The sequence below is a fragment of the Oncorhynchus tshawytscha genome, linkage group LG13 (assembly GCF_018296145.1).
Source record: "Oncorhynchus tshawytscha isolate Ot180627B linkage group LG13, Otsh_v2.0, whole genome shotgun sequence".
NCBI classification, from domain to species: domain Eukaryota; kingdom Metazoa; phylum Chordata; class Actinopteri; order Salmoniformes; family Salmonidae; genus Oncorhynchus; species Oncorhynchus tshawytscha.
The window spans coordinates 25,823,276-25,847,385 of NC_056441.1; the positions used below are offsets into that span (position 1 = coordinate 25,823,276).

The following is a 24,110-nucleotide window of genomic DNA, read 5'->3' on the forward strand; positions in this document are numbered from 1 at the left end:
CTCTCCACTGCTCTCTCCACTACTCAATCCACTACTCTCTCCACTCCTCTCCCCACTGCTCTCTCCACTCCTCTCTCCACTCCTCTCTTCAGTCCTCTCTCCACTCCTCTCTCCACTGCTCTCTCCACTGCTCTCTCCACTCCTCTCTTCACTCCTCTCTCCACTCCTCTCTCCACTGCTCTCTCCACTGCTCTCTCCACTCCTCTCTCCACTCCTCTCTCCACTGCTCTCTCCACTCCTCTCCACTCCTCTCCCCACTGCTCTCTCCACTCCTCTCTCCACTCCTCTCTTCACTCCTCTCTCCACTCCTCTCTTCACTCCTCTCTCCACTCCTGTCTTCACTCCTCTCTCCACTGCTCTCTCCACTGCTCTCTTAATTCAATTCAAATCACTCTCTCTCTCTCTCTCTCTCTCTCTCTCTCTCTTTCTCTTTGTTTGAGGATTATGTAACCAAATGCCAGATTGGTAATCTCTGTGTCTCTTCTCTGCTCCTCTCTGTGGTGGGTCAGTGTTTTAGATGGAGCTGGACAACATCACAGTGTGTAGATCACATCTTTGTCCTGATTTCTTCACATTTATCAGATAGCGCTGTATTCATAAAGCATCTCAGAGTAGGACTGCTGGTGATCTACGATCAGTGCCCCTCTGTCACATGTAATCTTATTCATTATAATCATGAAGGCAAAACTGATCCTAGACCATATCCCTATATCCTTCCCATATCCCTATATCCTTCCTAGGCTAATGTGATAAGAATATTTTAGTTCTGGTAACTGCATGAACATACTACAGCACTACTGTGTTATGTATGCGATGACTATTACTAAACTGTATATTGTAGTCCACCATATTAGGTGGCCCAGTCATCACAGCCAATGGGTATGTCACAAATGGTACCATATTCCATATATACTATAGTAGGCCCTGGTCAAAAGTAGTGCACTCTAAAGAAAATAAATAGGCTGTTATTTGGGATGCAGAAACTGAAATCTGAAATATTACTGGTTGATCTTGCAGCTTGAGCATGAGCTGCATTGGTTGTTTATTTTTTTAAAATTTTTATTTCACCTTTATTTAACCAGGTAGGCCAGTTGAGAACAAGTTCTCATTTGCAACTGCGACCTGGCCAAGATAAAGCATAGCAGTGTGAACAGACAACACAGAGTTACACATGGAGTTTAACAATTAACAAGTCAATAACACAGTAGAAAAAAAAGGGGAGTCTATATACATTGTGTGCAAAAGGCATGAGGAGGTAGGCGAATAATTACAATTTTGCAGATTAACACTGGAGTGATAAATGATCAGATGGTCATGTACAGGGTTGAGATATTGGTGTGCAAAAGAGCAGAAAAGTAAATAAATAAAAACAGTATGGGGATGAGGTAGGTAAAAATGGGTGGGCTATTTACCGATAGACTATGTACAGCTGCAGCGATCGGTTAGCTGCTCAGATAGCAGATGTTTGAAGTTGGTGAGGGAGATAAAAGTCTCCAACTTCAGCAATTTTTGCAATTCGTTCCAGTCACCGGCAGCAGAGAACTGGAACGAAAGGCGGCCAAATGAGGTGTTGGCTTTAGGGATGATCAGTGAGATACACCTGCTGGAGCGCGTGCTACGTATGGGTGTTGCCATCATGACCAGTGAACTGAGATAAGGCGGAGCTTTACCTAGCATGGACTTGTAGATGACCTGGAGCCAGTGGGTCTGGCGACGAATATGTAGCGAGGGCCAGCCGACTAGAGCATACAAGTCGCAGTGGTGGGTGGTATAAGGTGCTTTAGTGACAAAACGGATGGCACTGTGATAAACTGCATCCAGTTTGCTGAGTAGAGTGTTGGAAGTCTGCGTAGAGGTGGATCAGGGAATCGCCCGCAGCAAGAGCAACATCATTGATATATACAGAGAAAAGAGTCGGCCCGAGGTTGAACCCTGTGGCACCCCCACAGAGACTGCCAGAGGACCGGACAGCATGCCCTCCGATTTGACACACTGAACTCTGTCTGCAGAGTAATTGGTGAACCAGGCAAGGCAGTCATCCGAAAAACCGAGGCTACTGAGTCTGCCGATAAGAATATGGTGATTGACAGAGTCGAAAGCCTTGGCAAGGTTGATGAAGACGGCTGCACAGTACTGTCTTTTATCGATGGCGGTTATGATATCGTTTAGTACCTTGAGTGTGGCTGAGGTGCACCTGTGACCGGCTCGGAAACCAGATTGCACAGCGGAGAAGGTACGGTGGGATTCGAGATGTTCAGTGACCTGTTTGTTGACTTGGCTTTCGAAGACCTTAGATAGGCAGGGCAGGATGGATATAGGTCTGTAAAGGTTTGGGTCCAGGGTGTCTCCCCCTTTGAAGATGGGGATGACTGCGGCAGCTTTCCAATCCTTGGGGATCTCAGATGATATGAAAGAGAGGTTGAACAGGCTGGTAATAGGGGTTGCGACAATGGCGGCGGATAGTTTGAGAAATAGAGGGTCCAGATTGTCAAGCCCAGCTGATTTGTACGGATCCAGGTTTTGCAGCTCTTTCAGAACATCTGCTATCTGGATTTGGGTGAAGGAGAACCTGGAGAGGCTTGGGCGAGTAGCTGCGGGGGGGGCGGAGCTGTTGGCCGAGGTTGGAGTAGCCAGGCGGAAGGCATGGCCAGCCGTTGAGAAATGCTTGTTGAAGTTTTCGATAATCATGGATTTATCGGTGGTGACCGTGTTACCTAGCCTCAGTGCAGTGGACAGCTGGGAGGAGGTGCTCTTGTTCTCCATGGACTTCACAGTGTCCCAGAACCTTTTGGAGTTGGAGCTACAGGATGCAAATTTCTACCTGAAGAAGCTGGCCTTAGCTTTCCTGACTGACGGCGTGTATTGGTTCCTGACTTCCCGCATATCGCGGGGACTATTCGATGCTATTGCAGTCCGCCACAGTATGTTTTTGTGAGGGGCAGTCAGGTCTGGAGTGAACCAAGGGCTATATCTGTTCTTAGTTCTGCATTTTTTGAACGGAGCATGCTTATCTAAAATGGTGAGGAAGTTACTTTTAAAGAATGACCAGGCATCCTCAACTGACGGGATGAGGTCAATGTCCTTCCAGGATACCCGGGCCAGGTCGATTATAAAGGCCTGCTCACAGAAGTGTTGTGTCTCAACCAGAGGAGCCTTCTATCATTGAAAGAAAGAAAGGCCTATTGAAAAAGTCTATTGCCAAATAGACATCACGCTGATGGGTTTTCTTTTGTACTTGTATGAAAGCATCCATTGACTGAGACATGAAAGGCACTTATCATGTCTTCTAACCATCACATCACAGATGATTAAAAGACTTGACTCAGTCATTGATTTAACAGTCAGCTTCTTTCAAACCAGACAAATAGGCAGCTCGTTTGAGAGACATTTATTATAATGGAGTGAGCAAGAGATGATACAAAACCACGTGGCTTGGACAGGTAGGTGACAGGGGAGAGAGAGAGGAGAGTGGGGGGTAACGGGGTAGAGAATGTGCTCTTTATCTCTTTCTCTCTCGCGCTCTCTCTCTCTCACTCCAGCTAATTCAGGCCTGGGGTGTGTGTTCAGAGCCATTAGTTTCACTGTGGTAATTCAGGACTCTATGTGCCCAAATGATACTTTGACATTCACCAAAGCACTCAACCAAGTGTTTTCTTTTAAAAAAGGCCATCTGTGGACCAACTCTCTCTTTCTCTCTGTTTCTCTCTCTCTCTCTCTCTTTCTCTCTGTTTCTCTCTCTCTCTTTCTCTCTGTTTCTCTCTCTCTCTTTCTCTTTCTCTCTCTCTCTGTTTCTCTCTCTCTCTCTCTCTCTCTCACACACACACACACACACACACACACACACACGTCCACACACACTACAGCTCCCTCTCAGAGCCCTACTATATATCTATCTATCTAACCCAGATCTGTAATTTATCGCTGCTACTTTGAATGTTCATCAGACTGCTGTGTCAGCCACTCACACGCACACATGTACTCGTACACCCACCACAACAGACAACTTTCCATAAGCCCACTACAGCCAACAGGCACTCCCCAGCTACCTTTGATGAGGCTACAATTATTGACCTGATGCCAAGTTGCATGTAGATAGATACAGTGTCATCGTTAAAACGATGTGTCAGTACACTGAGTAGAAGTGGATGGATCATGCACTTCACCTCCATCCAGCTGTTCTCCATAGGAAGGGGTATGGGATTGTGTATAGTGGACATACACACAAAGATGGCACCTCTACAATTTACATACACACACAAAATAGATTATTGCAGTAGATGGATGTTTACCAGTTGCCTATGGCACTTTATGGCACCTCATTCACTGTGTGGAATGAGAGCATTATTTATGTTGGGTTAAGGCTGTCAACTCACCTCTTCATGACATGAATACATCAGGCCATATGCCAATAAAAGATGCATTAGGCAAAATACATGGCCTTAATGGACCTGATGTTTAGCATGCCACACACACACACACACAAACACAAACTATGGTAAAACCATGCAAAAAAGTGTGGAGGCTGTAATCTTGGACAGTTCACTTCCTGATATCTCAAGTTTCACTTCCTGATATCTCAATTATAGTCTCTTGCACGCCAGACAGACACACACGCACACATCAAAAACTCTATACAGACACACACGCTCACATGCACAAAAACACACACACACACACACACACACACACACACACACACACACACACACACACACACACACACACACACACACACACACACACACACACACACACACACACACACACACACACACACATACATACACACACACATCAAAAACTCTATACAGACACACACGCTCGCTCGCAAGCACACACACACACCGACACACACACCGACACACACACACACACACACACACACACACACACACACACACACACATACATACACACACATACACACACACACACACACACACACACACACACACACACACACACACATACGTACGTACTAATACACCCGAAGCCACTCCTGCATTGTCTTGGCTGTGTACTTAGGGTCGTTGTTCTGTTGGAAGGTGAACCTTCACCCCGGTTTGAGGTCCTGAGTGCTCTGGAGCAGGTTTTCATCAAGGATCTTTCTTTACTTTGCTCTGTTCATCTTTCCCTCGATCCTGACTAGTCTCCCAGTCCCTGCCGCTGAAAAACATCCCCAGAGAATTTTGTTTCTCATGGTCTGGAAGTCCTTTAGGTGCTTTTTGGCAAACTCCAAGCAAGCTGTCATGTGCCTTTTACTGAGAAGTGGCTTCCGTCTGGCCACTCTACCATAAAGGCCTGATCGATGGAGTGCTGCAGAGATGGTTGTCCTTCTGGAAGGTTCTCCCATCTCTACAGAGGAACTCTGGAGCTCTATGAGAGTGATCATTGGGTTCTTGGTAACCTCCCTGACAAAGGTCCTTCTTCCCGATTGCTCAGTTTGGCCAGTTTGGTGGTTCCAAACGTCTTCCATTTAATAATGATGGAGGCCAGTGTGTTCTTGGGGACCTTCAATGCTGCAGACATTTTTTGGTACACTTCCCCAGATCTGTGCCTCGACATAATCCTGTCTCGGAGCTCTGCGGACAATTCCTTCGACCTCATGGCTTGGTTTTTGCTCTGACATCCACTGTCAACTGTGGGACCTTATATAGACAGGTGTGTGCCTTTCCAAAACATATCAAATCAGGTCTGAATCAAACTTATGTAAATAAGGTATTTCTGTCATTATGGGGTATTGTGTGCAGATTGATGAGGGGGGGGAAATCTTGTAATCCATTTTAGAATACGACTGTAACGTAACATAATGTGGCAGAAGGAAAGGGGTCTGAATACTTTTCAGAATGCACTGACACATACATATTGACACACACACACCAGCCAGGTCGCTCTAGAGACACTGTGAAATTCGACAGGACTTAGGACGTTGGGAGATCCTTCGCCAGTAAGCTTGTGGTTTGCTAGGGCGTTGTGGACAGGGATGGTGGAGAGATGTAAGCTGTGAGCTCCTGCTCTGAGGGTTGCGTGTTCAATCCCAGTACTAAGGCGAGAGAGAGACAGAGACAGAGAGGCTGGGCTAGACAGATGTTTGAAATATAGTGAATCAATAGAGCACTAGTATGTTATATGGTTAACCTGAACCACCTTCTGTGGTGTGTAAGAATGTGTGTGTGTGCCTGTGTTTCTGTGTTGTCATTGCAGCTCTCTGATTCCGAGATGTGGCTTCATATTATAAAATGACAATTCTTCCTGGAATGTGGACACTCCACTTCTTGACTGTGCTGCTCTAACACTCCCCCAACACACACACACACACACACACACACACACACACACACACACACACACAACACACACATCTAGTCTACTTCCATACTAGTCTACATACTATAGAACTGGCCATGACCTTATCGTTATGTGCTCTAGCGAAGTCTTCTCTCATGCACTGTATGTACACAGTATGGGATCATAGGCTACATCTTCACATACAGTATGTCACAGTCTCTCTTTCTCTCTCTCTTTCTTTCTCTGTTGCATGTTGATCTCCCTGTTAAGGCATTAAATCCCTGTGTGTGTGTGTGTGTGTGTGTGTGTGTGTGTGTGTGTGTGTGTGTGTGTGTGTGTGTGTGTGTGTGTGTGTGTGTGTGTGTGTGTGTGTGGTTCCAGAGGGTTGCACTTCCATCCATGTCCACTAGGTGTTGCTGTGGGCAGCCGAGTCATGTCTAGGGGACATTTGGCATAGGAGACATAGATTCAGCAAATCTAACAATCTAACAAAATCCTTTGTATGTGTCTTCCAGGCTCCAATGGTGTAAGCTGATGCATCACCGTGGGGGATTCTGACACTCTGCACACAGGTGAGAATAGCTGCCAACAGAGTCACACATCTATATATGGTTCTGAGTACCTTCTGTATTGTCAACAGTGTCATATTGAGCTCATAGAAACTGAATGGGAATACAGAGAGCTAGAGAGGTATGAGTTATCTATGAGTTTTCCGTGTAGCAGGTAGCCTAGTGGTTAGAGCAGTGGGCCAGTAACTGAAAAGTTTCTATATCGAATCCCCGAGCTGACAAGGTAAAAATCTGTCTCTGAGCAAGGCAGTTAACCCACTGTTCCTACACTGTTCCTAGGCCGTCATTGTAAATAAAAAAAAGCTCTATCAAGCTCTATCTCCCTCCAGCCCAGTAAGCTCCAGCTCTATCTCCCTCTAGCCCAGTAACCTCCAGCCCAGTATATCTCCCTCTAGCCCAGTAACCTCCAGCTCTATCCCTCTCCAGCCCAGTAACCTCCAGCTCTATCCCCCTCCAGCCCAGTAATCTCCAGCTCTATCTCCCTCCAGCCCAGTAATCTCCAGCTCTATCCCCCTCCAGCCCAGTAACCTCCAGCCCAGTATATCTCCCTCTAGCCCAGTAACCTCCAGCTCTATCCCTCTCCAGCCCTGTAACCTCCAGCTCTATTGCCCTCTAGCCCAGTAACCTCCAGCTCTATCCCCCTCCAGCCCAGTAACCTCCAGCCCAGTATATCTCCCTCTAGCCCAGTAACCTCCAGCTCTACCCCTCTCCAGCCTAGTAACCTCCAGCTCTATCCTCCTCCAGCCCAGTAACCTCCAGCTCTATTGCCCTCTAGCCCAGTATCCTCCAGCTCTATCCCCCTCCAGCCCAGTATCCTCCAGCTCTATCCCCCTCCAGCCCAGTATCCTCCAGCTCTATCCCCCTCCAGCCCAGTATCCTCCAGCTCTATCCCCCTCCAGCCCAGTAATGTCCAGCTCTATCTCCCTCCAGCCCATTATCCTCCAGCTCTATCCCCCTCCAGTCCAGTAATCTCCAGCTCTATCTACCTCCAGCCCATTATCCTCCAGCTCTATCCCCTCCAGCCCAATATCCTCCAGCTCTATCCCCCTCCAGCCCATTATCCTCCAGCTCTATCCCCTCCAGCCCAGCAACCTCCAGCTCTATCGCCCTCCAGCCCATTATCCTCCAGCTCTATCCCCTCCAGCCCAGTAACCTCCAGCTCTATCCCCCTCCAGCCCAGTATCCTCCAGCTCTATCCCCCTCCAGCCCATTATCCTCCAGCTCTATCCCCCTCCAGTCCAGTAATCTCCAGCTCTATCTACCTCCAGCCCATTATCCTCCAGCTCTATCCCCCTCCAGCCCAGTATCCTCCAGCTCTATCCCCCTCCAGCCCATTATCCTCCAGCTCTATCCCCCTCCAGCCCAGTATCCTCCAGCTCTATCTCCCTCCAGCCCATTATCCTCCAGCTCTATCCCCCTCCAGTCCAGTAATCTCCAGCTCTATCTACCTCCAGCCCATTATCCTCCAGCTCTATCCCCCTCCAGCCCAGTATCCTCCAGCTCTATCCCCCTCCAGCCCATTATCCTCCAGCTCTATCCCCTCCAGCCCAGCAACCTCCAGCTCTATCGCCCTCCAGCCCATTATCCTCCAGCTCTATCCCCCTCCAGCCCAGTAACCTCCAGCTCTATCTCCCTCCAGCCCAGTATCCTCCAGCTCTATCGCCCTCTAGCCCATTATCCTCCAGCTCTATCCCCCTCCAGCCCAGTAACCTCCAGCTCTATCCCCCTCCAGCCCAGTAACCTCCAGCTCTATCTCCCTCCAGCCCAGTATCCTCCAGCTCTATCGCCCTCTAGCCCATTATCCTCCAGCTCTATCCCCCTCCAGCCCAGTAACCTCCAGCTCTATCACCCTCCAGCCCAGTAACCTCCAGCTCTATCCCCCTCCAGCCCAGTAATCTCCAGCTCTATCACCCTCTAGCCCAGTAATCTCCAGCTCTATCACCCTCCAGCCCAGTATCCTCCAGCTCTATCCCCCTCCAGCCCAGTAACCTCCAGCTCTATCCCCCTCCAGCCCAGTAACCTCCAGCTCTATCACCCTCCAGCCCAGTAACCTCCAGCTCTATCTCCCTCCAGCCCAGTATCAGAAGGCAGGGGAGGGTATGAGAATGGTGTCTAGGCCCTGAAGCCCAGCAGCATGTCAGGTAACACCTTTAAAATACATTGAAGTATTCAAATGCCTATTTCATCTCTACAGGAACAGTCTTTTTGGGGGGCGCATGTCACAGCACAGAACAGAATGCTGCACTTGCCTGGGTCAAAATCCCTGGGGGATTTTTTTATTTACCTCATTCAATTGAAGAAGTTTTTTTATTTTTTATCCTCATCAGGGCTTTTGACCCAGACGAGTGTGGCCATCTGTGTTGTGCTGTGACCTCACAAAAAGAGACTGCATCTGTATCTGTTTCTAAATACTTTATGCTTCTTGTTTCTAGAGCAAGGAGACAAATGCACCACCCCCCGCTGGAAACATGAGGCCATGCAAAATGGTACAGTTCTATTCCTCCCACTCAACTAGTATATCTGTCTATCTACAGTATCTACATGGTACAGTTTCTTACTATTATATCTGTCTATCTACAGTATCTACATGGTACAGTTCTATTCCTCCCACTCAACTATTATATCTGTCTATCTACAGTATCTACATGGTACAGTTCTATTCCTCCCACTCAACTATTATATCTGTCTATCTACAGTATCTACATGGTACAGTTCTATACTATTATATATGTCTATCTACAGTATCTACATGGTACAGTTCTATACCTCCCACTCAACTATTATATCTGTCTATCTACAGTATCTACATGGTACAGTTCTATACTAGTATATATGTCTATCTACAGTATCTATATGTTACAGTTCTATTCCTCCCACTCAACTATTATATCTGTATATCTACAGTATCTACATGGTACAGTTCTATACTATTATATCTGTCTATCTACACTATCTACATGGTACAGTTCTATTCCTCCCACTCAACTATTATATCTGTCTATCTACAGTATCTACATGGTACAGTTTTATTCCTCCCACTCAACTATTATATCTGTCTATCTACAGTATCTACATGGTACAGTTCTATTCCTCCCACTCAACTATTATATCTGTCTATCTACAGTATCTACATGGTACAGTTCTATACTAGTATATATGTCTATCTACAGTATCTATATGTTACAGTTCTATTCCTCCCACTCAACTATTATATCTGTATATCTACAGTATCTACATGGTACAGTTCTATACTATTATATATGTCTATCTACAGTATCTACATGGTACAGTTCTATACTATTATATATGTCTATCTACAGTATCTACATGGTACAGTTCTATACTATTATATATGTCTATCTACAGTATCTACATGGTACAGTTCTATACTAGTATATATGTCTATCTACAGTATCTATATGTTACAGTTCTATTCCTCCCACTCAACTATTATATCTGTCTATCTACAGTATCTACATGGTACAGTTCTATACTAGTATATATGTCTATCTACAGTATCTATATGTTACAGTTCTATTCCTCCCACTCAACTATTATATCTGTATATCTACAGTATCTACATGGTACAGTTCTATACTATTATATCTGTCTATCTACAGTATCTACATGGTACAGTTTTATTCCTCCCACTCAACTATTATATCTGTCTATCTACAGTATCTACATGGTACAGTTTTATTCCTCCCACTCAACTATTATATCTGTCTATCTACAGTATCTACATGGTACAGTTCTATTCCTCCCACTCAACTAGTATATATGTCTATCTACAGTATCTATATGTTACAGTTCTATTCCTCCCACTCAACTATTATATCTGTATATCTACAGTATCTACATGGTACAGTTCTATACTATTATATCTGTCTATCTACAGTATCTACATGGTACAGTTTTATTCCTCCCACTCAACTATTATATCTGTCTATCTACAGTATCTACATGGTACAGTTCTATTCCTCCCACTCAACTATTATATATGTCTATCTACAGTATCTACATGGTACAGTTCTATTCCTCCCACTCAACTATTATATCTGTCTATCTACAGTATCTACATGGTACAGTTCTATACTATTATATCTGTCTATCTACAGTATCTAAATGGTACAGTTCTATACTATTATATCTGTCTATCTACAGTATCTACATGGTACAGTTCTATTCCTCCCACTCAACTATTATATCTGTCTATCTACAGTATCTACATGGTACAGTTCTATACTATTATATCTGTCTATCTACAGTATCTACATGGTACAGTTCTATTCCTCCCACTCAACTATTATATCTGTCTATCTACAGTATCTACATGGTACAGTTCTATTCCTCCCACTCAACTATTATATCTGTCTATCTACAGTATCTACATGGTACAGTTCTATTCCTCCCACTCAACTATTATATATGTATATCTACAGTATCTACATGGTACAGTTCTATACTATTATATCTGTCTATCTACAGTATCTACATGGTACAGTTCTATTCCTCCCACTCAACTATTATATATGTATATCTACAGTATCTACATGGTACAGTTCTATACTATTATATATGTCTATCTACAGTATCTACATTGTACAGTTCTATACCTCCCACTCAACTATTATATCTGTCTATCTACAGTATCTACATGGTACAGTTCTATTCCTCCCACTCAACTATTATATCTGTCTATCTACAGTATCTACATGGTACAGTTCTATTCCTCCCACTCAACTATTATATCTGTCTATCTACAGTATCTACATGGTACAGTTCTATTCCTCCCACTCAACTATTATATCTGTCTATCTACAGTATCTACATGGTACAGTTCTATTCCTCCCACTCAACTATTATATCTGTCTATCTACAGTATCTACATGGTACAGTTCTATTCCTCCCACTCAACTAGTATATATGTATATCTACAGTATCTACATGGTACAGTTCTATACTATTATATATGTCTATCTACAGTATCTACATTGTACAGTTCTATACCTCCCACTCAACTATTATATCTGTCTATCTACAGTATCTACATGGTACAGTTCTATTCCTCCCACTCAACTATTATATCTGTCTATCTACAGTATCTACATGGTACAGTTCTATACTATTATATCTGTCTATCTACAGTATCTACATGGTACAGTTCTATACTATTATATCTGTCTATCTACAGTATCTACATTGTACAGTTCTATTCCTCCCACTCAACTATTATATCTGTCTATCTACAGTATCTACATGGTACAGTTCTATTCCTCCCTCTCAACTATTATATATGTATATCTACAGTATCTACATGGTACAGTTCTATACTATTATATCTGTCTATCTACAGTATCTACATGGTACAGTTCTATACTATTATATCTGTCTATCTACAGTATCTACATGGTACAGTTCTATTCCTCCCACTCAACTATTATATCTGTCTATCTACAGTATCTACATGGTACAGTTTTATTCCTCCCACTCAACTATTATATCTGTCTATCTACAGTATCTACATGGTACAGTTCTATTCCTCCCACTCAACTATTATATCTGTCTATCTACAGTATCTACATGGTACAGTTCTATTCCTCCCACTCAACTATTATATATGTATATCTACAGTATCTACATGGTACAGTTCTATACTATTATATCTGTCTATCTACAGTATCTACATGGTACAGTTCTATTCCTCCCACTCAACTATTATATCTGTCTATCTACAGTATCTACATGGTACAGTTCTATACTATTATATCTGTCTATCTACACTATCTACATGGTACAGTTCTATTCCTCCCACTCAACTATTATATCTGTCTATCTACAGTATCTACATGGTACAGTTCTATTCCTCCCACTCAACTATTATATCTGTCTATCTACAGTATCTAAATGGTACAGTTCTATACTATTATATCTGTCTATCTACAGTATCTACATGGTACAGTTCTATTCCTCCCACTCAACTATTATATATGTATATCTACAGTATCTACATGGTACAGTTCTATACTATTATATCTGTCTATCTACAGTATCTACATGGTACAGTTCTATTCCTCCCACTCAACTATTATATCTGTCTATCTACAGTATCTACATGGTACAGTTCTATTCCTCATCTTCATTCTTCTTTATTGTAAGCTGCCTGTCTGGTTTGTGGGGTTACACTAAAGTAGTGTTTCTTGTCTCAGGCATCTGGTATCCTCCACATTATGCATTTGTTTGTGATGGGGCTAAAGTTGTCAGCCTGCTTCAGTTCGGCTGGTGGCGAGCCGAAGTTGGCTAGGCGAACCAAACGAGTTTGCTCACATACTCCCTTAAAATACCTTCGCTGGAAAAACAAGAAAAAGCAGCTCTAGTACCGTTTGTCCATTTTGAGATTATGTTTCTTAAAATTCATCTGAAATCGCTTGAGAAATCTGTCATAAATGTTCATGTTTTTGCTAAGGAGATCTTAGTTGTGCAGTTTTATATCTATGTGCAGTTTGCATGAAAATGAGTCATCTCTCATTGAATGACAACAAAGACTTTATTGAAAAATCCCTACAGTTGACCAGTTACGGACGAAGGGGCGGAGACTTTGGCTGGCCTCTGGAAAAAAAGTTGTGTGTCCGAACTGCCAACAAAACCCTTACTGAAGCCCAAAATAACAAAATAAATAAAAACCTCCACAAAATGTCATCATAATATATGCACAAACTCTTCCAAACTGCTTCGGATGGGAAGTATGCAAACGCCTTAAGGGGGGAACAACGTCTTACATTGGGGGTAGTCGAGCAACAGAGTGAAGAAACACTGCACTCAGAATATCGTTTGTCGTTGGAGAATTACATGTACCATTGACAGGTATCTGACCCTATTGAACTCCATATTATCTAATGGGCCAACAAATGTATATTTCATACAATTAAGGTAGAAGGAACAGGCAGAACTTCAGGGATATTCTAAACCTCTTTGTAGCAAATCACATATGAATTAGAGATCCAATTATTAAATCATTTCCCCGTGTCAGATACACCCTGATCTTCCCTTTCATTCTCGGAAAGCTGTGTGTGTCTACTGGCCTTACTGACAGAGATCTGAAGTAAATAGTCATGTCTGAGGGAGATAGCGTCATGTCATACCAGCTGGCTACTCTTTGTGTCTGTGTTTTATTTACATCTAGATGTCCAGGCTGAATATGGAAACCGACAGGGTTTGGTTGGGTCCTCTCTGTCACTGTTTAAAGAGGAGAAGCTCCTCCGCACCCTGTGCTTGCAAAGTATCACAAATGCATTTTTTTTGTGCCAATGTTGTAGCCTCAAGGCCTTAGTCAGAGCCTTACATGTGCCATACAGGTTGCATGTGTGTTAGTGTTACCTGGCAGAGGATCAGTGTGCTTGATGAGGTCAAAGACATTCACGTGTCACAAATTTTGCTACTGGTAACAAACAGTGGCTTGCGAAAGTATTCATCCCCTTGGCATTTTTCTATTTTGTTGCCTTACAACCTGGAATTAAAATAGATTTTGAGGGGTTTGTATCATTCGATTTACACAACATGCAACATTTGTGAAACAAAAAAAACAAAAGAACAAAACAGAAAACTTGGGAGTACATAGATATTCACCCCCCCAAAGTAATTATTTGTTTAAATGTTCATTTAAAAAAAAAACTTTATTTAACTAGGCATGTCAGTTAAGAACAAATTCTTATTTTCAATGACGGCCTAGGAACAGTGGGTTATCTGCCTTGTTCAGGGGCAGAATGGCAGATTTGTACCTTGTCAGCTCGGGGATTCGAACGTGCAACCTTTTGGATACTAGCCCAACGCTCTAACCCACCTTTTGCAGCAATTTCTGAAGGTAATTGGTTGCACCAGATCTTATTTAGGGTCTTCATACCAAAGGGGGTGAATACATATGCACACCACTTTTACATTTTTTATTTTGTAGAATTTTTTGAAACAAGTAATTTTTTTCATTTCACTTCACCAATTTGGACTATTTTGTGTATTTCAATTACATGAAATCCAAATAAAAAATCTATTTAAATTATAGGTTGTAATGCAACAAAATAGGAAGAATGCCAAGGGGGATGAATACTTTTGCAAGGCACTGTATAGGGTACTTCGGAAGTAAAGTAGTCTAATTCTGTGGTTCTGTCTTCTACACAATGTATTTTACACTCTTAGAAAAAAGGGTTCCAAATGGGTTATTTGCGGAGGGATAGGGTTCTACCAAGAACTGTTTTGATCAGAACTACCCTTTTTGGAAGACGGGTTCTTTGTGAGGCAAAGGGTTCTAACTAGATACCTAGAACCTTTAACATCCTAAGAACTGTTTATGGAAGAAAGGGTATTTGTCACATGCGCCGAATACAACCTTACAGTGAAATGCTTACTCACAAGCTCTAACCAACAATGCAGTTTAATTTTTTTTAAATACATTTAAAAACTTCAAAAATAAATAAATACATGTAAAAAAAACTATGAAAATAAATAAGAAAATATACAGGGGTACCAGTACAGAGTCAATGTGCGGGGGCACCAGTTAGTCGAGGTAATTGAGGTAACATGTATGTACATGTAAATAGAGTTATTAAAATGACTATGCATAGATAATAACAGAGAGTTGCAGCAGTGTAAAAGAGGGGGGGGCAATGCAAATAGTCTTGGTAGCCATTTGATTAGATGTTCAGGAGTCTTATGGCTTGGGGTAGAAGCTATTTAGAAGCCTCTTTGACCTAGACTTGGCGCTCCGGTACCGCTTGCTATGCGGTAGCAGAGAGAACAGTCTGTGACTAGGGTGGCTGGTGTCTTTGACAATTTTTTGAGCCTTCCTCTGACACCGCCTGGTATAGAGGTCCTGGATGGCAGGAAGCTTGGCCCCAGTGATGTACTGGGCCGTACACACTACCCTCTGTAGTGCCTTGCGGTCGGAGGCCGAGCAGTTGCCATACCAGGCAGTGATGCAACCAGTCAAGATGCTCTCGATGGTGCAGCTGTAGAACCTTTTGAGGATTTGATGACCCAGGCCAATCTTTTCAGTATAGGTTTTGTCGTGCTCTCTTCACAACTGTCTTGGTGTGCTTGGACCATGTTCGTTTGTTGGTGAAGTGGACACCAAAGAACTTGATGCTCTCAACCTGCTCCACTACAGCCCCGTCGATGAGAATGGGGGAGTGCTCGGTTCTCCGTTTCCTGTAGTCCACAATCATCTCCTTTGTCTTGATCACGTTGAGGGAGAGGTTGTTGTCCTGGCACCACATGGCCAGGACTCTGACCTCCTCCTTATAGTCTGTCTCTTCGTTGTCGGTAATCAGGCCTACTGCTATTGTGTCATCTGCAAACTTGATGGTGTTGGAGTTGTGCCTGGCCATGCAGTCGTGGGTGAACAGGGAGTACAGGAGGGACTGAGCACGCACCCCTGAGGGGCCCCCATGTTGAGGATCAACATGTGTTGATGTGTTATGGTCAGATTTTCCAAATGGAGGGTGAGGGAGAGCTTTGTATGCGTCTCTGTGTGTGGAGTAAAAGACGTCTAGAGTTTTTTTCCCTCAGGTTGCACATTTAGCATGCTGGTGGAAATTTGGTCAAACAGATTTAAGTTTCCCTGCATTAAAGTCCCCGGCCACTAGGAGCGCCGCCTCTGGATGAGTGTTTTCCTGTTTTCTTATGGCGGTATACAACTCATTGAGTGCGGTCTTAGTGCCAGCATCAGTTTGTGGTGGTATGTAGACGGCTGCGAAAAATACAAATAAAAACTCTCTAGGTAGATAGTGTCGTCTACAGCTTATCGTGAAATTCTCTACCTCAGGCGAGCAAAACCTTGAGACTTCCTTAGATATTGTGCACCAGCTGTTGTTTACAAATATACATAGACCGCCACCCCTCGTCTTACCAGAGGCTGCTGTTCTATCCTGCCGATACAGTGTAAAACCCACCAGCTGTATGTTGTTCATGTCGTCGTTCAGCCCCGACTCGGTGAAACAGAAGATATTACAGTTTTAAATGTCCCGATTTAATGTAATCGATTTTGTTTTCCAATGATTGCCAATAGAACGGATGGCAGTGGGGCTCACCTATGAATTCTCAGAAGGCAAATGACGGGGATTTGGGCCTGTTGCCAGGAATATACTTCACGTCCGACTCGTTAAAGGAAAAACTTCTACCAGTTCGTGGGGAGTAATCGCTGTTCTGATGTCCAAAACATATTTTCTGTCATAAGAGACGGTAGCAGCAACATTATGTACAAAATATTTTAAAAATATGTTGTACAAACAACACAAAAAAACTAACAAAATAGCACTGTTGGTTAGGAGCACGTAAACGTCAGCCGTCCTCTCCAGCCCCATTCTAAGGCAAATGTGGTTCTACATAGAACCATATATAATATTTCCCATCATGCTTTATTGCAGGAAGCTTTTTAGAATAGTTTGTTTTACTGTAATATCTGTGTTTTTGCATGTACATTGCTTGGTTGATTCATATTACATGACATACAGTTTTTAAATGAATCCGTTCTGTTAGTAATTGCATTTACTGCAAGTTTAGATGATTGAGGTAGTCTCAGTTTCTCATCTTCCCTACCCTAGCATTCATTCTGAATGCATGTTGCAGGTGATTAACAATTCCACTTGTTGGATATCCTAACTCTGGCTGGATTCTAATAGGAATTACACATCACTTTGCAAGCCAGCATAATGTGACATGCAGGCCTGATGTGGCCTGTAAACCAGTAGATTCATAGCACCACTGTGTTAGGTTATAATTAGACCTACAAATGAGTGGATTCGGCTATTTCAGCCACACCCGTTGCTGACAGGTGTATAAAATTGAGCACACAGCCATGCAAACAAAGAATGGCCCGTACTGAAGAGCTCAGTGACTTTCAGTGGCACCGTCATAGCATGTCCGTCATAGGATGTTGCCTTTCCAACAAGTCAGTTCGTCACATTTCTGCGGATGCCAGGAGAACACTACCTGCCCGAATGTAAAGTGACCACTGTAAAGTTTGGTGGATGAGGAATAAAGGCATGGGGCTGTTTTTCATGGTTCGGACTAGGCCCCTTAGTTCCAGTGTAGGGAAATCTTAATGCTACGGCATACAATGACATTCTATATGATTCTGTGCTTCTAACTTTGTGGCAGTTTGGGGATAGCCTTTTTCTGTTTCAGCATGACAATGCCCCCGTGCACAAAGTGAGATCCATACAGAAATGGTTTGTCGAGATGGGTGTGGAAGAACTTGACTGGCCTGCACAGAACCATGACCTTAACCCTATTGAACAACTTTGGGATGAATTGGAAGGCCGGCTGCGAGCCAGGCCTAATCGCCCAACATCAGTGCCAGATATCACTAATGCTCTTGTGGCTGAAAGAAAATGTCACCGTTTTTAATGTTCCAAAATCTAGTGGAAAGCCTTCCCAGAATAGTGGAGGCTGTTATAGCAGCAAAGGGAGCTGTTCAACTACAGGAGTCAACATATAGTGTATGTAATGTATTGGCTGGTGGAACCGTTCATAGACACACAGACACACACTCCCCTCCTTTAGTGCTCCATTTTTAGGCTCTGTTTTGAATAATTCAGTTCTCTGTCTCACATCCAGATGGATGCGGGACACAACATGCCAACTGTGGCTCTGTCTGTCTGTCTCTCTGTTCTGTAGCTCTAACTGAAGCCTTCTAAATGTCTGTCTGTCTGTTCCTCCTTCTCTCTCTCCATCTCTTTCTCCTTCCTCTCTGTCACCCTCTTTCTCTCCTCTGTCTCTCTCTCTCTCTCTCACACGCTCACACACGCACACACACACGCACACACACACACACACACACACACACACACACACATTCACACACACTAGGCCTGCTTGTTTATATTCAAATGTCATGCCCGGCAGTAGTATCAGCCTCATTCAGGCCACCAGTGCATCTCAGGACAGGACAGTAGTTTGTGCGTGTATGTTTGTGTGTCATGCCCTTCTCACTGTGCCAGGCTGGTTCTGAGCAGACAGCTACTCCACACCAGCCTGTAGCCATTTCATTTTCATCATCTGTATGAAGTGTGTATAGGTGTTGGAGTTTCTGAGGTTTTGGTCAGATGATCTTCCCAACAGCATGCAAAACAGCACTTTGGGTGGAAGCCTATCCAGCACTGTGTCAAAGTTGGCTAGCTAGAGCTTCCACTGATTGGTTATCACAAAGGCAACATCACTGATCATTTCCATAAAGATTTTTTTTTACAATTCTTAACCCTCCAACAGATTGCACAATGTCTAGAGCTAGAGCTTGCACTGATTGGTTATCACAAAGGCAACGTCACTGATCATTTCCATAAAGATTTTTTTTACAATTCTTAACCCTCCAACAGATTGCACAATGTCTCTTCATGTCTCCTTCTTCCTTTGAAAATAACTGACTGACTTCTGATAGTTTAGGTGCTCAAAGTAGTCAACAACGTGAATCTTTTTATATTGATCTGGTGAGCTGTTTAAGGGACATTTGTGTGTGTGTGTGTCCATTCAGGCAGTGACTGTGATGCGTATGATTTGATGAGTCCGGTCACCGGAGGGTTAGTTAGTAGCCCTCTGAGGAACGGTTCATTTGGAGGAAGGTTTGTTACGCATGACACCAAAGCGTTGGCATATTCTTCCGCTTTTGTCCTCTCGTTAACAGTGACCTTACTGTTCTCCTCTGACACATGTGGTCACAGAATGATATGTTACTTATAATATATGTATAGTTATAGTATCAACCCTTCATGGTTGTTCAAGGGCTTATCATTTAGACTTTTTCCCTAACGTCTTTGTCCTTATATGCCAGATCTTTCCCCCAGATAATTCTGTCAAGGCCTCACTTAGTCATTTACTGCGACCCAAATGACAGTGAAGGACCAGAGCCCAATGGAGATCTGGTCAAATGAGTGCATTGGGTGTCATTAGAGGCACTAATTGCGTCATTGAGTCATTGCTTCATACAGTACATCTTGATAGGTGATTAACAGTAACGAACAGGAGAAGGGGGAATGGGGGGGGGTGAGGAAGAGACTGGATTCAGATTCATTTATCTCCAAAATTAAAGTTTTCCCAGCTGGTCGTGATGACTCATGTCATTCAACTGTGTCAGCTCATTCTGCTGTTGTTTTGTTGTCCATTTGGTGTACAGATGTCAGATTATCATTAGCACGTATTAACACACATTCACGGACAGTGTAAGGGACAGTTCACCAAAATTAGAATGTGTTTCCTTACCCTGTAAGCAGTCTGTGGATGAGAAAAGACTTCAATCCATGCTTTGGTTTTGGTTACCTGGCCACTGTCACCAACCTCTAACTGTGGCATTTTAGTCCAAACATCTATACAAGACAATGAACCAGATAATAGCATATTTAACCTTTCTTAGTGACTTTATTGAGCTATTCAATTGGTTTCCGACATGTTGGGTGATTTGGGCCTGACTAGTTAGCAGTATTGACTACGAGCATCTGCTTGTCATTAACTATGACACTCATGACCCCATGGCCTAAGATTCACCCAAACAACCTAAGTCCTGTTCTGAGAAGGCTTCTCTTGTGAGCACGTTGATAATGTGCGGACATTTACAACTGAAAACGTATCTAGTAGTAGTAGATCTAGTAGTAGTAGATGTAGAAGTAGGAGATGCAGTAGTAGTAGATGTAGTAGTAATATATGTAGTAGTAGTTGATCTAGTAGTAGTAGATGTAGTAGTAGTAGATGTACTAGTAGTAGTAGATGTAGTAGTAGTAGATTTAGTAGTAGTAGGTGTAGTAGTAGTAGTAGTAGATCTAGTAGTAGTAGATGTAGTAGATTTAGTACTAGTAGATGTAGTAGTAGTAGATATAGTAGTAGTAGATGTAGATGTAGTAGTAGTAGTAGTAGTAGTAGATGTAGTAGTAGTAGATGTAGTAGTGGTATGTGTAGATGTAGTAGTAGCAGATGTAGTAGATGTAGTAGTAGTATATTTAGTAGTAGTAGGTGTAGTAGTGGTAGGTGTATTAGTAGTAGATGTAGTAGTAGTAGTAGATGTATTAGTAGTAGATTTAGTAGTAGAAGTAGTAGTAGTAGTAGATGTAGATGAGGTAGTAGTAGACTATGTGGTAGTAGTAGTAGTAGTAGTATTAGATGTAGTAGTAGATGTAGATTTAGTAGTAGTAGATGTAGTAGTAGTAATAGTAGATGTAGTAGTAGTAGTAGATGTAGCAGTAGATTTAATAGTAGTATATTTAGTAGTAGTAGATGTAGTAGTAGTAGGTGTATTAGTAGTAGATGTAGTAGTAGTAGTAGTAGATTTAGTAGTAGTAGATGTAGTAGTAGTAATAGTAGATGTAGTAGTAGTAGTAGATGTAGCAGTAGATTTAATAGTAGTATATTTAGTAGTAGTAGATGTAGTAGTAGAAGGTGTATTAGTAGTAGATGTAGTAGTAGTAGTAGTAGATTTAGTAGTAGTAGTAGATGTAGTAGTAGTAGTAGTAGATGAGGTAGTAGTAGTAGTAGTATTAGATGTAGTAGATTTAGTAGTAGTAGATGTAGTAGTAGTAGATGTAGTAATAGTAGTAGATGTAGTAGTAGATGATTTAGTAGTAGTAGATTTAGTAGTAATAGATGTAGTAGTAGCAGATTTAGTAGTAGTAGATGTAGTAGTAGTAGTAGATGTAGTAGTAGATTTAGTAGTAGTAGATGTAGAAGTAGATGTAGTAGTAGTAGATTTAGTAGTAGTAGTAGATTTAGTAGTAGTAGATGTAGAAGTAGATGTAGTAGTAGTAGTAGCTGTAGTAGTAGTAGATCTAGTAGTAGTAGGAGGTATGATCAGGCAGCACTGTGCACTGTTGTGGCACAAATTACTTTATAGATAACTTTTGAAAAACGATGGAACTTCAAATGAACACATTAGCTAGCACTATTGATGGAAGTGTATAAATATATGTTTAGTTTTGTACCAGAAAATATAAAAGTGTCATTAGTGGTACAAAACAGCAAGCAGAAACCCCCAGGAAAATAATATTGTTATTGGATGTTAACCCCCTTGACACCTGTGAGCTAGTATAGTGATAAACCTAATATACTTTTGACTCACTCACTTTGGGGTGAACACTGGTGTGTTAATTGAGAATCATTGGGCCTCTCCAATAGTTTGCCTGGGTTCACCCCAGCCTTGTGAGGGGAGGTTGTCCAGGGGCCTGGTGTTAGCCTGGTGTCCTTCTCAGGTAACACGGTGTTGGACGGGGACATCTGGCTCAGGATAACATGTCAAACCAGGCCCTATCCTTGCAAGACTGAAGCCTGCCATCTGAAAATTGTTCTTGACCAGCTTTGAACCCTCTGAGACCTCAAGTGATCGATCAGGGAGGGAATATATTAGGGACAAGCCTGCTTCGGCTTCCAGTATCGACAGGTGCTGAGGAACGAGGTTGAAGACTCTCCCGGGAATGTTGTTGCTGAGAACCTGGATGGACTGGACTGGACAACCAAGGTTGGGCCGTGGGGCATTACCACCAAGAGGATATACTGTATATACTCATACCTATAGATCCACTGACCTTTCTGTGAGACCTCGGAAATAGCATATGAGCCGAATTGCTTATTTTGGAAAAACGGGAACCCCACCTCCGTGGACCAGTTAACGGTTCAAGCCTGGCAATGCCTGTGTCTGGAGGAGCAACCAGTCTTGCTCCTCAAATGCTCCCATGCTTTGGGTGAGTTTTGAGTAGATATCAGCGTTTATGTTTCGAGTGAGATATATATATATTGTTTTATTTATTATTTTAAATTCAGGAGATTTCAATTTAGTGAAAAAGCGATTTTATGCTGCTTATGAAGAAATAGCATATCTATGGTGTGTGCATGGCATCTAAGGTTGAAATTATGCCTTTTTACAATACCGTATTTGATTGTTGAATGACCGTGGCTGGTTGGGTATTTGGAGTTTTAGTATTAAGCACCTCTTTGAAGGGTTTGTAGAGTAAATCATGTCATCAGAAGAGTGGATACAAAAAAACTCTACTCCCTGAAACGTTAATACTCAGTAACAGTTACTTAGGGCCAGTTTAAGATGTGAATTTCATGGTGGTGCAACCCAGTAGACCAAAGGAACTAATGAATGAACCTTTTATTTGATCAGCCAATCCTGAAGGATCTGTCTAGAGTCATTACTATTGAAACATTATGGGGAGACAATACATTGAGTCAACATAGTTTCCACATAAAAAAAAATCATCTTTATCAACATAATAATGTTGCATTAATGTTAATAGTTGGTTGAATTTGTGAAAAGTGATTAATGTACACAGCTTTGGTCTAATTTCCCCCCTGATTTCAACCACAAATCAATAATTGGGTTTAAAAGTGTTGGTTTACTTTGAATTCATGTTTGATGACATCTCAGGCAAACACAACAGAATATAGACCTGACTCTTTTTCTATTTCTGTAAGAGTTATAGCATTAATGATTATGTTATATACATGGCAATGTTGGTCCAGAAAGTATGCAATCCCAAAAGAAACAAGTTGATCAGTGTGAAGTGTGTTTATGGTCTGTTTCAATACAGTGTAAAACTATAATTCACTTCTATATTCTGTTCACTTAACTGTTTTGTATATAATGTATGTAAACTTTGTGTAAATTCCTCTGTCTGTTTCTGTCTCCATATGTTGTCTACTGCTAGCAGCACCATATCCCCATGTAAAATTCAGTGTAAATGTACTTAGTGAATAAAGGTGATTCTGATAATACTTGGGTTGTAGGTCAGGTTAAAAACAAGTTCTAGCTCTACACCGATCGACTCCTCAGATTAAAAAAATAGTAACACTATATACAAATAACAATACAAAAAGACAGATGGAAAAAGAGGGAAACGAAACACCCCAAACTAAGAATAATACACTTATCTAGAACAGATTGCAGAGTATTGACAGGATTTATAGTGTCTGATAGACACTTGACATTTTCTGTCTCGAGTCCTCTAAGAAACACAAATGAGATTAAGGGCCACAGAGGACTTCACCTCATCAAAAAGTTAAACTGGTATCAAGGGCCTCTTTAGGAGCAGATTTGCCTCAAAGGGCCTTACTTTTAGCAGCTGTTATGTGTTGATCGTGTCACAGTCTTAGCCACAGTCGTCTGAGCCCAACTCCGTTGGTGTGTCACTGGTCACAAAAGGATGGCTGGTCACGTGGATACATCTTTTTAGAGGGTTCTTTTTAAGGATCCACTGGGTGCATCCCAAATGGCACCCTATTCCC

General features: G+C 42.4%; 1 protein-coding gene across 4 annotated transcripts in view; it reads left to right on the top strand.

The window, feature by feature from the left end:
- Positions 1–24,110, top strand: part of LOC112264602 (thyroid hormone receptor beta) — a 174,532-nt gene that overhangs the window by 121,200 nt on the left and 29,222 nt on the right. For all 4 annotated transcript variants that reach the window (XM_042295468.1, XM_042295470.1, XM_042295471.1 and 1 more), the window contains exons 3-5: positions 6,804–6,860; positions 8,931–8,998; positions 9,290–9,343. In XM_042295468.1, the coding sequence (XP_042151402.1) occupies positions 8,992–8,998; positions 9,290–9,343 (61 nt within the window). In that variant the 5' untranslated portion in view covers positions 6,804–6,860; positions 8,931–8,991. The remainder of the gene's footprint in view (positions 1–6,803; positions 6,861–8,930; positions 8,999–9,289; positions 9,344–24,110) is intronic.